This window comes from Sturnira hondurensis, unplaced genomic scaffold (assembly GCF_014824575.4).
Source record: "Sturnira hondurensis isolate 20B ecotype Veracruz unplaced genomic scaffold, ASM1482457v3 Scaffold0004271, whole genome shotgun sequence".
Lineage (NCBI taxonomy): Eukaryota > Metazoa > Chordata > Mammalia > Chiroptera > Phyllostomidae > Sturnira > Sturnira hondurensis.
The window spans coordinates 8,462,515-8,477,626 of record NW_028076902.1 but is presented as its reverse complement, the minus strand read 5'-3'; the positions used below and the strand labels follow the sequence as shown (position 1 = coordinate 8,477,626).

Sequence of the window (15,112 nt, the reverse complement as noted above, 5' to 3'; positions counted from 1 at the left end):
CTGTGGCAGGTACAATGTCATTATGGTTTTATCTATGTTGTAGGTCCAGATGCTTGCTCTTCCTGTCTTTTTTTCCTTCCTTGTCTTTTTTCCCCAAGTTCCAAGTCATCTTTAATTCTTAGGTTTTTCTGTTTACCACTTGCAGTAGATTCTAATCTTTTGAATACCAAATGCTACACTTTCTTTTCCACTTATTTCTTCAAAACCCAGTGTTTCATGGGTCAATGGCTTCTAACCTTGGCGTCACATTTGAATCTCTTGGAGAGTTTTCACAGACTGCCCACGTGACACCTTTTCCCAGAGACCCAGGTGGCCTGGGCCCCGGCACTGGCGGGGTGGGTGCTTCTCAGCACAGGCATGTTGAGGACCACTGTCAGAACTTTGTAATCTTTGGGGTCCACCTGGACCCTGTTCGTTACTAGAAGTAGATAGTTGAGGTCTTTGTAACACTTCCATGTGGTGGTGAAAGGCATTGAGCTGGTGGTAAGCAGCCAGGAGTGGTGACACTTTGGCCAGGGCACAGAGGCATTTCAGAAGAGTAGGTTGGGGGTTTAGGAGCCTCCCTCCTTAGCGGGCCTCTGTGCCGGTCTCCGAGGTCTCGGGCAGCCTCATCAGCGCTTGGCAGCACAGTGGGCACCTCTCTAGGAAGAGGAAGTAACACAAAACCAGGGCTATGGAGAGAAGAGTTTGGTATAAAACTTTATTAAAGACACATTGTTTTCTTCTTAAAAAAACACTACATTAAAGAGTGTTGTGGGTTGCCAGTCTTCCCTCACAGAATCACAAGTTGAGACAGTTGTTTCTCGACTTCTCTAGGACTTGCAGGCCACGATCAGCAGGACATGCGCACACAGGAAGGGGACTCAGACTTACTGACGGCCTGAGAATGGTTCTAAATGGACAGTTTGTTTTTGAACCTGTCTCCGCCTCTGCCTGCCTTTACGGCTGGCCCTCTGCCAGCAGATGAGAGGCCACCCCTGTTCCCAGGCTGAGTGAGTCTCAGTTTACAGAGGCGCTAAAACAGGGACACAGCAAGATCTGAGTAGAGAGTTTTTTATTACTTGTAGTCAATGGTTGTGAAATGCCCTTCATTGGATACCATCAGATGAGGTAGGGAAGACATTCCAGAGGAAATTTGTTAATGGGGCAACATTTTTATTTCTGTACATATACATACAAATTTTTCCCAAAGGTACAACAGATGTGACATCATGCAGACATTTAGCTTTGAACAACACAGTTCAGAACTCGATTTAGGCTTGTGCTGTGAATGAGCACCTCCAGATTGATCCCGGATGACATGTACAGTAACGTGGTCTGACTAGAAACCTCAAGTGTGGGGTGGCAGGAAGGACAGAGGGAAGTGTTCCCACTAGACGTAACACACTGCTGCTTTCCCAAAACGACACAGCAAAGCAAGGAGTACTTGGAAGTGAAGTGTGGGCCTTCCCCAGCACGTGCGTGCCCCATGCGCCACCTAGGGGCCGGGCAACGCGATGGTCACAATTCGTTTAATGGCACTTCAGTCATTTCTTGTTTGGCTCTAGGAAGTGGTATTGTTTGAGTGCGATACTTCCTTTACGAGGTTTATTTTTACTTTCTGGTCTGTGGCCAAAACAACTTACCATCCCCTTCTAGTTGCAAGTAATTACCCCCTTTTGGAAAACAAAAATATTAAAACTTTTTCCTGTACAGAAAAACTTTTTCTTGTCTTGGGTGCTCGTACTCTCAGGTATTTGGTAAGAGTTACTGACTTCTGGAAAACAAAGCGAAGACCTGTGCAGCCCTGCCTCAGGTGTTCACATTTGTGCATAATTTTATTTAAAGGGATCACGGCTCCCTGGTAGGAAGGCAGGATGCAGGTGTGGCTGGTGGAGAAGTGGCCGCAGCGCGCACCTGGACTGTCCGCGGGCAGGGGAGGAGGTGGGTGGGGGGCAGACCTGGGATGCCTGAGAGCTGTTTCCCCACCGACCACGAAAGAGATGGGACTGAGGAGTCCAAACACGACCGACAGCTGCTAGGGAGCTGGCGGCGGCCCCTTCCATGCAGAACAGGGCAGGACTGGGCGTGTATCAGTCTCAGGTGGGTCCTTGATGCCTTGCCCACTTGGTGTGGAATTTCATGGTGCTCAGCCCACAGGGAAGCTTTTCTGCTCTGGGTATATTTCATAAAGGTGTTCCTCAAGAGCCTCAGATAGCCTTAAGCTGAACCAGCAACATGAGAGCTCAGCCTAGTCAAGGCTGCTGGAAGCAAAGAGCTGTGGGACCTCTGCCCAGAAACAGCTACTGATTGTCAGTGGGTTGGCTTCATTTCCCATCCTAGACCTCAGTCGCAAGAGCCCTGTTCTCACAGCTAGCTTCTCTTGTCATCTGTGGGTTAGTCCTGATTGCTGAAGTGACAGTGCTGTCTCCGTCGGACCAGTGTTTTTGTCATTTAGGGTGGAGATCAGAGACTTGGAACAGGAGTTTTCAAATGCTGTGCCCTGCCTCCACCTTCCTAGACAGAATTGGCAGCTCTCTGCAGCTTCAGTGCAGTTCTTAAAGCAGGTCTCTGATCTGCAAGGGAATACTCACAAGTCCTTCTGCAGGACAGTAAAGGGACTGAAAGGTGTCCTGGTGCTGGGGTGATACATGCAGAAATACACCCAGCCAAGGGCTGGCCCAGGACCTTCCCAGCTTCCTCTGCTGCCCAGGGGCTTGGTTGCTGCATATGTCATGCCCTGGACTTAATGGATCTTGCTGCCAGGTGGCTTTGTAGCAAATACTCTAAAAAGGGCAAAAGGTATTTCACAAGTTTGGCACACAAAGGCTGCACATTTGTAAAGAGAGGCCTTTTGAAAGTAAGGTAAAGGTGGACTAACATTGAAACATGGAACAAAAGTGACTTAAAAGAGGTAAGAGAAGGTGAGGATGAGCTGGACCGGAACAGGGAGACTAGCCAGACGGCCTTCCTTCCTAAGCACTGGCTCGTGGATGAGGCTGGGGATCTCGGGCGCTATTGATTTGACAGAGAAAGTGCGGTTTACTCACTGGAATCACACATGCTCGCCGATTGGTTCTTCTCACCATGTTTTTATCAAGCCAGCAAGTTCCTACTGATGTCCACCAGGTTTGGAGGACAGTGGTGGGTGGAGACAGAAAGACAGACAAGCTAGAAGGGGAGAAGGCAAGTTAAGTCAACCCCCTTTGAGGCCCTTTGAGTTCCAGTAACTGTCAGTGGAGGGCACCTGATTCACAGACCTGAGACTACGAGCTCCTCGGCAAGAACAGCCCATGTCACAAGTGGGGGGAGGGGTGGACAAGTTTAGAAAGGACCCACACTGTCTAAGAAAATCAGGTGTCTATATTACTACAAGGTAGTGCCTGCCTATGCCAATGAAGCTTGTCTCTCCGTGGCCCCTGGGTGTCCTTGAGGAGGCCCTCTGAGTTTCCTCTGAAACACCCCTCAACAGGTGGAGAAAGCCTGACATGAAAGGGCAGAGGAAGCCTTCGCTTGTGGGACCAAATGAACACAATGAAAACTCTCAGATGTTGGGAGTGGGGATGGGAGTTGAACTTTGATGAGTTATTGCTTTCTCTCAATTGGTCTTGGTGCTCTAAAAGGCAGGAGGTCAGTTGGGATCACAGGAGAGCATCCACTCACTGCCCTAAGCTCCACCTCTGTGCAGACAGCAGTAGCGGGAAGCAGGCGTGGGCAGGCATGAAGGAGATGGGCTCCCACAGGCTTTACAGTCTCTCATCGTGAAATTCAGTGAGAGCTGACAGTTCTCCAAGCTGGTGATTTCTACGTGATGTGTGCTCCAGTGTGCGTGAAAGGCCCTGTTTGGGAGAGCACCCCTCCCTCCTGTGGGTTTGCCTTAGCTGTCTATCACTTCTTACCCTGTTGGTTTCAGTTCAGAAGGTAGCCACGTTTTCAAGTAGTTCTGGGGAAAAAAGCTGATAGTGAAAGAGGAAACTTTGCTGTTGGAGCCAAGTCTGAGGAAGGAGTATTGATGCTAACATGTCTCAGACTTCCACACATTTGCTAGCTGTGAACTTAACTAGGTAAACTTGGTCAGAAAACTGGCAACATTGCCGCTAATTATTTAAGATTCGTGATTACATGTTTAAGGTTTTCCCCAAAGGATTTCCAGCATGAAGTACCAAAGGATGATGATCTTGAAGGAAAGACTAAGCTGGTTTCAATGATATTTGTGAGCTGCTTTCCCCCAAAACACGTAACAGAAGCTCTGACCTTACAGACAGAAAACACTTTACAAACCAGAACAGACACCCTAGCTAGCAAACACCTGATCATTTACATTTCATTGTCTAAGTATCAGTTGGGGCCTGCTCTGTGGTGGGTGTCTGCACACACGCAGGCAGCATGGGTGCGGCTCAAGGCGGGTGGCGCCTGGCTGCTTGGGGGGTGGCGGGCGACTGTGGTGGACCTGCTCGGGGAGACCTGCCGCTGCACTGGGATGACTGGGTCCCTCTCCCAAAGGAGGAGGATCTATTGCAAGGTCAGTGAGAGGAGAGGGAATAAAGTGCTTCTCGTAAAAATGACCAAAATAAATACAAACATTTAATGGCAGAAAAGAAAGTCTTATTTCTGAAGAGTCTGCCTCCTCACACATGATCCTTATAGTTTTGGAAAGAATTCCCCATACCAGTGGTAGGTCCCACACCCCCGCGGTGTTTGCCTGCTGCAGCCATGTGTTGTAAACCTGCGCATAAGCAACCCCACCCTGGGGACCCAGGAGCCCCTCAGGGCAGGCCGCGCCCAGAGCCACAGGACCTCATGCCGTTGGCTGTGGCGCCGTCAGGCAGTGCGTCCCCCATGGCCGCTGCTGCATCGTGGAGGCCTGAGTAGTCCTTCAGCTCCGCGTTGGTGAGCAGCAGCGGCTGCTCGCCCTTCTTGTGTGGCAAGAGTGGCTGCCGCGTGTAGTGCTCCCCGTTGGAGATGCTCTCGGGCAGGCTCTGGTCCCGGCTCTCAGGCAGCAGGAGGATGCAGATGATGCAGATGAGCGTGCAGCAGGCGAAGATGATGTGGTGCAGGAAGTAGCCTTTCTGGTTGTGCAGCTCGATGATGGGCGCTGTCAGCATGCCGAAGCCCGCGCTGGCCAGCACCAGCCCCAGCCCGCCGCACCTACAGGAGGGTGGAGTGCACAAGGTTAGACAGTGTCCAGGGCCACAGCTCAGCACCCAGGGACACAGTGGCTCCCAGAGTCTGGACACAGCTTCATGGGGATCACAGGGCAAGTTCACGGCACACCCGGGATCCTGGCTTAAGCAGGGGCACTGGGCGCCACCCCACACCGGAGCCTGCCATGTGTGGGATGTCCTAAACCACCTTCAGCTCACTTATCTGCACACCACTTCTGGTTCACTGACTTACATCACTGTAAATGGAAAACAGTATGGTTGGCCATAAATAATATACATGAAGTATTATTAAATTATGCTATTTTCCCATGGTTTCTCTCATGCTCCTCATTTAGAAAAGGGGTAGTGTGTGTGAGTGTGGGGTTGGAAGACCACCAGGGGTTAGAGAAGCTGTTAAGGACATACCAGCACTAACAGACTTCCTCCTTGCCATAATCAGAGAGATTTGAAGATCTTTAAAAAATAGCCCTGGCTAGTATAGCTCAGTGGATTGAGTGTGGACCTGCGAACCAAAGGATCGCAGTTCGATTCCCAATCAGGGCACATGCCTGGGTTGCAGGCCAGTTCCCAGCAGGGGCCGCACGAGAGGCAACCATACGTTGATATTTCTCTCCCTCTCTCCTCCCCTTCCTCTCTAAAGGTAAATAGAATCTTTAAAAAAACCCAGCAATTTTCTCCCTGTGAGTTGATGCCGGTTATTGTCCTATCCCATGTATTTCCGAAAGATCACTCTGCACACCACCAATGGGAAATGTGTCAGAACCGAGCACCGACAGAAACTCACTGCAGCACTGAGCTCCAAAAGGACGGAATGCAAGCCTAGGGCCTGGGCCACCCCTCTGCACTCCCGTCACAAAAGGGACCTGCCAGATGCCCCAAAGGCACTGTAGATACACAGCATCGCAGAAGACCCTTACATGTCTAGCTAATGTCTACTTTGACATAAAGGTACAGTGTTGGCAAGAAGGTGTTACGTGGACACGGAGAAAGCAGTGCAGTACTGGGCTGCAGTGAAGAGGACCAGGCTGTTCAGGTGACAGGAGGTCACAGTCATGCTGTGCCTTCACCGTACAGGCCAGATAGGGCTGGCTGTCTCAGAGCCTCTGGGGCCACAGTGAAGGGGCAGGTGAGGAAATGATGTCTCAAGGAAGGAAGTAGAGTTGTTTGCCTTGTCCCCAGGGAGCAGAGCTGGACCAGTAGACAGAAGGTACAGGAATGCGGGTTTCAGTTGGTTTAAGTAGCTTTCAAAGGGAGTTGCTGAATAGTTAGGTACTGTTCTTGAGTGAAACAACCTTTACTCTTGGATATGCTTATCATGCAAAGAGGGGCTAAAGGGGGGCCCCTGCAGTGTGGCGTGCAGGAGACGGGGTGGATGAGCTCCCAGCTCCCAAGGAGCCTGTGATCCCCTTGGTGACACTGCAGGTGCCTCTGACTCACAAAAATATTGTCCTTCAAGGACGCAAGCTGCAAGATCAACATATAAAAGTCAACTGTCTACATGGTAGCAATAAACAAGTGGAAGATAAAATTAAGAAAGTTCCTTTCACAATAACATCAAAATAGTAAAATGCTTAGAAATAAATAACAAAGGAAATACAAGATGTATGCTGAAAGCTATAAAACATTGCTGAGAAAAATTAAAAATATAAAAGTAAATGGAGAGCCATGCCATGTTCATGGATTGGAAAACTCAATATTGTTAAGAGGGCGATTCTTTCTGAATTGGTCCAATATAATCCCTATCAAATTCCAATATGACTATGACTTTTTATGCAGAAAGTGACAAGCTGATCTGAAGATGTATATGGAAATACAAAGTACTCAAAATACCTAAAACAATTTTGAAAAATAAAATCTAAGGATGGATTTTTCCAATTTCAAAACTTACTATAAAGATACAGTAGTTAAGGCAGTGTGGTACTGCCTTAACGTATTGATAGATCAAGGGAATAGAATTGATAGTTCAGAAATAAACCCTTCCATTTAGGGTCACCTGGTTTTTGACAAAGGCAAATTCAGTGTAGAACAGACCATCTTAAGCGGTACTAGGACCACTGGAAATCCATGTGCAAATGAATGAAGTTGGACCTTCACATCATACACGAAAATGAACTACTATACAAATGGATCATAACCCTAAATGTATGAGCTAAAACTATAACACTTGTAGAAGAAAAGGGAAAAATCTTTATGACCTTAGGTTAGGAGAAAGATTTCTTACACACGACATCAAAAACATACATAAAGAGAAAATAAACAATTGCAGTTTATCAGAATTAAAAAGTTCTTCCCTCCAAAAGACACTCTTAAGAAAATGAAAAGATAGACAATACATGGGGAGAAATGTTTACAAAACATACATGATAATACCATATTTTTCAGACTATAAGATACACCCCCCCTTCAGTTTGGGAGGAATAATGGTTGTTAATGCTGCTGCTGAGTTCTGTTTACATTTGCATTGGTGATATATTAAGTTATTTATGTTATGAAATATTTTACCAAATTTTTTACTTCAAAATTTTTTTCCTATTTTCCTCCTCTAAAACCTAAGTGTGTCTTATGATTCGAAAAATATGGTATATGAAGAGCTCTCAGTAAGAAGAAAACCCAATTTAAAAAAATGGGCCAAAAGTCTGAATGGACCTTTCTCTGAAGAAACTATAAAATATTCAATTAGCATACAAAAAGATGTACACCATTAGTCATTAGAGAAATGCATATCACAGCCACGATGAGATATTCTTTCACAACCACGAGAATGGCTGTAGTCAAAGAGACAGACAATAGCAAGTGTTGGTGAAGAGGCAGAGAAACTAGAACCCTTATATGTTCCCGGTAGGAAAGAAAAATGGTGTAGCCATTTTTCCATGGTGTAGCCACTGTGGAAAAAAACGTGGCATTTTCTTAAAAGCTTAAATCTAAACTTTTATGACCCAGCAACTCTAATCCTATGAAACATGACAACCTGTGTCCATATACAAACTTATCAGTGAATGCTCATTGTAGCATCATTAATACCAGCCAAAAATTGCACAGAATTCAAATGTCCACCAGCTGGTGACTGGAGACACAAAATGTGGTCCCATCATATGCAGTGCAATAGTATTCACAACAAGAAAAGGACCATACATGGACTTCAGAAACATACTAAGTGACAGTATGATTCCATTTATATGAAATGTCCAAAAGAAAGCAGATCTATAGTGGCAGAGAGCAGGTTAGTGGCCGCCTGGCCCTGGGGACAGGGACAGAGACTGCAAAGGGCCCTGAGGGAACTTTCAGGAGGTGGAAACGTCCTATAACTGGACTGTGGTGATTGCTGCACTGCATACTAAACATGGGTGAGTTGTGTAGTATGTTAATTATACCTCAATAAAGCTGTTAAGAAAACCCCCAAACTGTTCTACCTGTTGGGGCTGGAGCCTCCTGTTGATACAAGTTCTTCAAATTTCTGGCCCAGAAGGGCGGCCAGCCAGGCCTCACCTTTTTCTCCTCAGGACACAGACACTGCCCACACTCCCCTCTGCCTGCCACCCCTGCTGCCTGGTGGGAGTTTCTGCTCTGCTTTGCCTGCCATGGGGCTGAGCAGCAAGTTCTCCTCCAGGGCCTTCACTGTCTCCAATGAGGGGAGAGAGACCCTGCCCTGGCTACCTGCTATCCAGCCACAGCAGGCCCTCGGGCTGGCCAATCCTGGATCCAGAGGGAGACAGGAACGAGGGGCCCTCAGGCTGGGAGGGCCATGTCTGGGGCTCCCCAGGTGGACACCTGTACCTAAGGGCCTCCTCAAATCAGACATACAGAGTTCTGCTGTCAAGACAGGATGGAGCACAGAAAACATTTCTAAAGAATATTTTTTATGCAAACATTTTCCCCTCAAGAATAGGACATTGAGGTGGCAGTTGTGTGTGATGGGTGGGACAAGGGGTGATCTCCCCATTTTGTCATGCTTCATAACAAAAAAATAAAGACAGTCCTCTCTCCCCTTCTCATTCTAATTACGAATGTTTGCTTGCAGATAGCAGCCAACCCACCAGAGGGTGTGGCCTCAGGTACAATGGGAAGAGCTTTCCTCACTTCTTTTGTGCTGGGTGACTCAGAGGTGGGGGTGGGGAACAGTGTACTCCTTTGGCTGCTTGCAGCTTAAGACCCAGGGCTGAGTTTCAAGAGGGACAGCCTCACTAGGCACAGTGTCCTAGGGACAAATCCAGAGCCTGGGAGTCCCTGACTCTTCCCTTTCCCAGCCAGTGACCAAGTTCAGGCCCATGGGGTTACACTCCCCTCACTGGTGTATCTCCCACAGGGATCCTCCGTCCCCTCGGACTTCCTTTCCCCAATGCTGACAAGGTGACCCGTCTAGAATACAGAGCTGAGGTGCCACTCACTTGCTCCAAATCCTTCTGTGGCTCCTTCCTGTCTCCTGCACAGCTCCTGAGGGCTCCACTCCTCCCTCCTGTCCCCTGAACCTGCCCTTAGGTCCACTGGCTCCCCCAGCACCTTCGGCCTCAGCGTTCCTCACTCCCCTTCACTCCTTCCAGGAGGTTCTCTCACTTTGGCTCAGCTAAGCTCTCTGGGTCCTTTATGCCCAGCCCTGCCAGGTTCCTGGGATAGATAACTGTCTCACGTTTCCTGAAGGACAGGCGGCTTTTCACCTGGGGTCCCCACACTTGGCACAGAAGCTTCACTAGTGTTTGTTCACTTTGAGGAGTGCCAAAATTGGACGGTAAGCAGTTAGGGCTGCCCCAGCATCAAGTAAACCCATATACACAGGCCAGGCCAGAGTGAGCTGTTACGCAGACCCTTTTTGCTACACAGGTGGAAGCTGCAACAGTGAAGAGAAGAGGCTCTGGAGCCAGTGGACTGGGTCAGAACTCTGGCCACACCATCGCCAGGATTTGCCCCTGTAAGCCTCCACGAGGACCGGAAAGGGAGCGCAGCCAGGAGCTCTGATGTACGGGTGCTGGGACGGGACATACGGAGTGCCGGTGTGCTGCTGTTTTCCCTCCAGTTGTCTGAGCTCTCTCCCCACTCTGTTGGCATAACAAAGCAAAAATACTGATGCATTTGTAACTTCTTTCTTGCTGCATTAACATTACAGTGACATGGGCAGGAGGTGGAGGGAAGATGAGATCAGCGATCAGCGGATTCATGACTGGAGGTGTTTGGTGAGAGCTGGCCAGGAGTCAGACGGCAGGGCTGGAGTTGGGCAAGTTCAAGAACTGAGAGGCTAAAGAGAAGAGGAGGCCAAAGCCTCCAGAGATAACGTGGAGACCCAAAGGCTGGCAGAGGGTGCTGGAACTGCTTTGGTCCTTGCTTCCTCTTCTGCCCATGTCCTCACCCAAGCCCTGCAAACAATGCCTCCTGAAGCTGCCTCAGGCTCACTGCCCTCTCCCTTCCAGAGACCTCTGCTCCTGCTCACTGCATCATCTGGAGCGAGGCCTCATTCTCTCCCCACACACTGCTCCTTTGTGCATATGCCTCCCTTCTCCTGGACCACTGGCTGCTCCATCTGCTCCCTGGAGCCGACAGTCCCAGGCAGCACCCCCAGGCAGGCTGCGCATGCTGCCAAGTTCTCTCAGCCCCATGTCCTTCCCTCCCTCCCTCTTGGGTGCTCCCACCGTGCCCTCAGCACACTTGCGTTTACAGCCCAGACTCACTCATGTTTGAATGTCTGTGTGTCTCTGATATACACTTAAGAGGTTTTCAAGGGCAGCAACCAGGCCTGACTGTTATCTCTCACCTCAACCCAGCCCCTGGCAGGGAGCTGGCTGGTGCCTGGGTCCTTATGGGGCAGGGGAGTCAGATTTCTAAGGTGGCCCCACTACTCCCATCACGCCGTGATCACGCCCCTGTACCTCAAGAATGAGCTGAACCTAGTAATTCACTGTTTACAAATAAAATGCAGCGAAGATAATGAGGTGTCCTTCCATGCTTAGGTTACAAAAGACCGTGACTTCTAGCAGGTTCTCTTGTTGGCATTGATGAAGCAAGCTGCTATGATGAGGTCCATGTGGCAAGGATCTAAGGTGGCTTCCAGCCAAAAGCCAGCAAGAAACTAAGGCCCTTAGTCCAACTGTGGGCAAGGAACTGAATCCTGCTGTTATGGTGTGAATGTTTGCATTTCCCCAAATTCATACGTTGAACTCCTAATCCCCAGAATGACAGTGTTAGGGAGGTGAGTAGGTCATGAGGGTCATGAGGGAGCCCTAATGAATGGGATTAGTGCCCTTATAAAAGGAACCCAAGAGCTCTCTTACCTTCCGCCATGTACGGGCACGGCAAGAGGATGGGTGTCTATGAACCAGGAAGCAGGCACCAGATTTGCTTGGTCCTAGACTTCCCCACCTCCAGAACTGGGAGAAACAACTTTCTGTTGTTTATCAACCACCCCGTCAATGGTATTCTGTCACCTGCCAGTTACAGAATGAGCTTGGAAGCTAGTTATGGCCTGGGGGAGACCCTGAAGTTGAAGGCCCAGCTAGGCCACGTGGACTGCTGCCCACGGAAACTGTGAGGCAGTAAGTATAGGTGTTTGAAGCCACTGAGCTTTGGGGTAATCTGTTATATAGCAATAAACAACCAATACACAAAGCAGTGAGTGACAGAATTCCCCAGCCTTAGTCATGGAAGGAATCAGGGCCCTCTCCCCCAGGCTGTGATGCTGTTGTCAGCACTGTGTATTAGAAAGCCTTTCACCACAGGAGAGGCTGGAAGTGCCAGAGGAATAGTCACGTCACTGTGCAACTGAGCCGTCAGTGGGCCACTAACGAGAAACAGCAGTATTTTGGGGGGTGTCTCCCAGACAATAACTTCCTTCCCAGGCAGAGGGTCCCAGGCAATCTTTTAAAGACACTCTGAACCTTTGTGCTAGTATTTGTTCATATGCTTATCATTGTTATTAGTTTACGAACCCTTCAAGGTCAAGGATTATTTCCTAGAACACCAACTGGCATGCACTGTTTATGTTTAATAAATATTGAATGTTTATGGATTACACTGGCTTCCCGCATAGGAAGTTCAGCTTACCCAGATACACAGGACAGGTTAAATGTAGACAACCACGGGAAAGAGCAACGGGATTGACTCCGTGTGTAAGATGAAGAATATGAACACCTGAAATAGCCACTTTGATCATTCCGGCCACTTCAGGAAGCCAAAGGACATTGCAAAGGACACATCAGATGCCAGGGAAAATGGACGTGTTTCACTGGGGCCTTTGATACCAAGAAGACACCATTTTTTCCTGAAACCTCCTAGGTTTCCACTTGACCTTTTCACTAAGGGTGAATGCCACTGACAGGCGGCAAGAGACTTACCTGGCTCAGTGCACGTAACGGCCACATGTGGTTGCTGTGCAGGAGGGCAGAGTGCACAGACCCATTAGGAAGGCCGAGCATGGATTCACGGTCAAAGGAGCATAGAAGTCTCTTCATCATACCAAATGAACTCTATCATACTAATATGTTAGTGTGATATATTATGTTAATAAATATATTATATATAATATATCATGGTAATAAATATATTATGCTAACATAATATGTTATATTAACATAACAAATATATTATGTTAATTAATCATATATTTCAAATGAAGTGAAATATATCTGGTTTTTGGTAGGACTAGATGAAGCATTAAAAAAGTACCTATATACATATACATGTAAGTACACATGTACATATAATGTACAATGTATTTTATACCTTTTTTCTATGAAAGCAATTTTCTGTTTTATTTTTCATCAAGGATACCTTAAAATTATTCAGTGAGATTAAAACAACTTTGGGGTAGTTTCGGCTAAGATGGAGGTGTAGGTAGAAACCCTTTGCTTCCTCGCACAACCAAAAGGAGGGTAACAACCAATCTAAAATCACTAAACAACCAAAAGTGCCAGAAAATCAAACTGCATGGAGCTCTGACAACCAAGGAATTAAAGAAACAGTCAACCAGATCAACCAGACTGGCCAGACTGGCACGACGGGTGAATGGGGAGAACCTGTGGCAAGGGGGTGGACCTCAGGGGCAAGGCTGACTGAACAGGAAGCAGAGACTCAGAGCTGACAGTGGACGACTGTGGGGGTTGCTGCGGCGGGAGAAACTCCTAGTGTCACACAAGAGTACATTGGAAAGTGAGGCTAGAGTCGAGCAGGAGAACTGCATTGTTCTCTCTCTGGCCCCTCCCCCACAGGGACCACCACCGTGCAGCAAGGAGGGTTGTCCCTCCCTGGACAATGCCTAAGGCCCCGCCCCCTTACAACTTAAGGGGTGCGTTCAGACAAAGAAATAGGGCCCAAATGAAAGAACAGAGCAAAACTCCAGAAAGAGAGCTAAGTGATGAGGAGACAGCCAACCTATACGAGAGAGATTTTAAAGCCCTGGTAATCAAAATGCTCAGAGAACTAATTGAGCTTGGTAGAGAAATGAAAGATACCAAAAGTGAAATAGAGCAAAATACTCAGGGACCAACTGTGACAGGAAGAAAACTAGGACTCAAGGCAACGATTTAGAAAAAAAGGAAAAAAAAATCCAACCAGAAGAGAATGAAGAAACAAGAATTCAAAAAATGAAGAGAGGCTTAGGAACCTCTGTGACAACTTTAAACATTCCAATGTATAAATTATAGGAGTGCCAGAGGGATAAGAACAACAGCAAGAAATCAAAAACTTATTTGAACAAATATTTAAGGAAAACTTCCCCAATCTGTCAAAGGAAACAGACTTCCAGCAAGTCCTGGAAGCCCACAGAGTCCCAAACAAGTTGGACTCAAAGAACACACCAAGGCACATCATCATTAAGTTACCCAAGGTTAAAGGTAAAGAGAGAATCTTAAAAGCAGCAAGAGAAAAGGAGACAGTTACCTCAAAGGAGTTCCCATTGGGCTATCAGCTGATTTCTCAAAAGAAACCTTGCAGGCAAGAAGGGGCTGGAAAGAAGTATTCCAAGTCATGAAAAGCAAGGACCTACATGCACAATTACTTTCTCCAGCAAAGCTATCATTTAGAATGGAAGGGCAGATAAAGTGCTTCCCAGATAAGGTCAAGTTAAAGGAGTTCATCATCACCAAGCCCTTATGATATAAAATGTTAAAGGAACTTATCTAAGAAAAAGAAGACCAAAAAAACCCCCACTATGAATAGTAAAATGACAACAAACTCACAACTATCAACAAACTAACCTAAAAAAACTCAATGAAAACAAAAGCTAAGCAAACAACCAGAACAGGAACAGAATCAGGGAAATGGACATCACATGGAGGGATTTCAGTGGGGAGGGGAAGGGGAGGAATAGGAGAGAAAGGTGCAGGGAAGAAGAAGCATAATTGGTAGGCAGAAAATGGACAGGGAGAGATAAAAATGGTACAGGAAACAGAGGATTCAGAGAATTTATATGTACAACCCATGGACATGAACTAATGAGAGGAATGCTGGAGAGTTGGGGGGTGTGGGGTGGGTAAATGGGGGAAAATTGGGAAAAATGTAATAGCATAATCCAAAAAAATAAATAAATGAGTTTCATCTTCCAGCAAAAGCTTTGTGCACTTTTCTGCTCTTCTCTAGGGTGTCAGTAGAGGGCAGCATATGGCCATTTTTAACGGTGCGGTCAGCCCCTCAGTTTAGAGATAAAAGATAATGAGGGAGGGGCAAATTTTGCCTAGCGGTGCTTTAGAAGCACAGAAATTTTCATTTCCACTGGATAGCTTTATTTTACTGCTAGTAATATCTAAATTATGGATAGAAAGATCCATATACACAGAGACTTATTATTGGAAGTAGCTAATGAATTAAGAATTTTAGAACCTTCAATTCATATGATTAAACATGTAAATCCCACAAACATACCTCCCATTTTTCACTTTGTCTTTTATATTATCTAGTTTGTTTTACCTAGACTGCAAAGTCAAGGATAAACAAATATTTGTGTCATTTTTTATAGAAATAAATGTAACTGCTGAAAATATTCAGGTAGG

The 15,112-nt window shown here is 47.1% G+C and overlaps 1 protein-coding gene across 2 annotated transcripts in view; it reads right to left on the bottom strand.

Annotated features, from left to right (window-relative positions):
• Positions 1-1,039: 1,039 nt before the first annotated feature.
• SLC22A23 (solute carrier family 22 member 23) overlaps positions 1,040-15,112 on the bottom strand; it is a 177,205-nt gene continuing 163,132 nt past the window's right edge. For both annotated transcript variants that reach the window (XM_037045415.1, XM_037045416.1), the window contains one exon: positions 1,040-5,127. In XM_037045415.1, the coding sequence (XP_036901310.1) occupies positions 4,746-5,127 (382 nt within the window). In that variant the 3' untranslated portion in view covers positions 1,040-4,745. The remainder of the gene's footprint in view (positions 5,128-15,112) is intronic.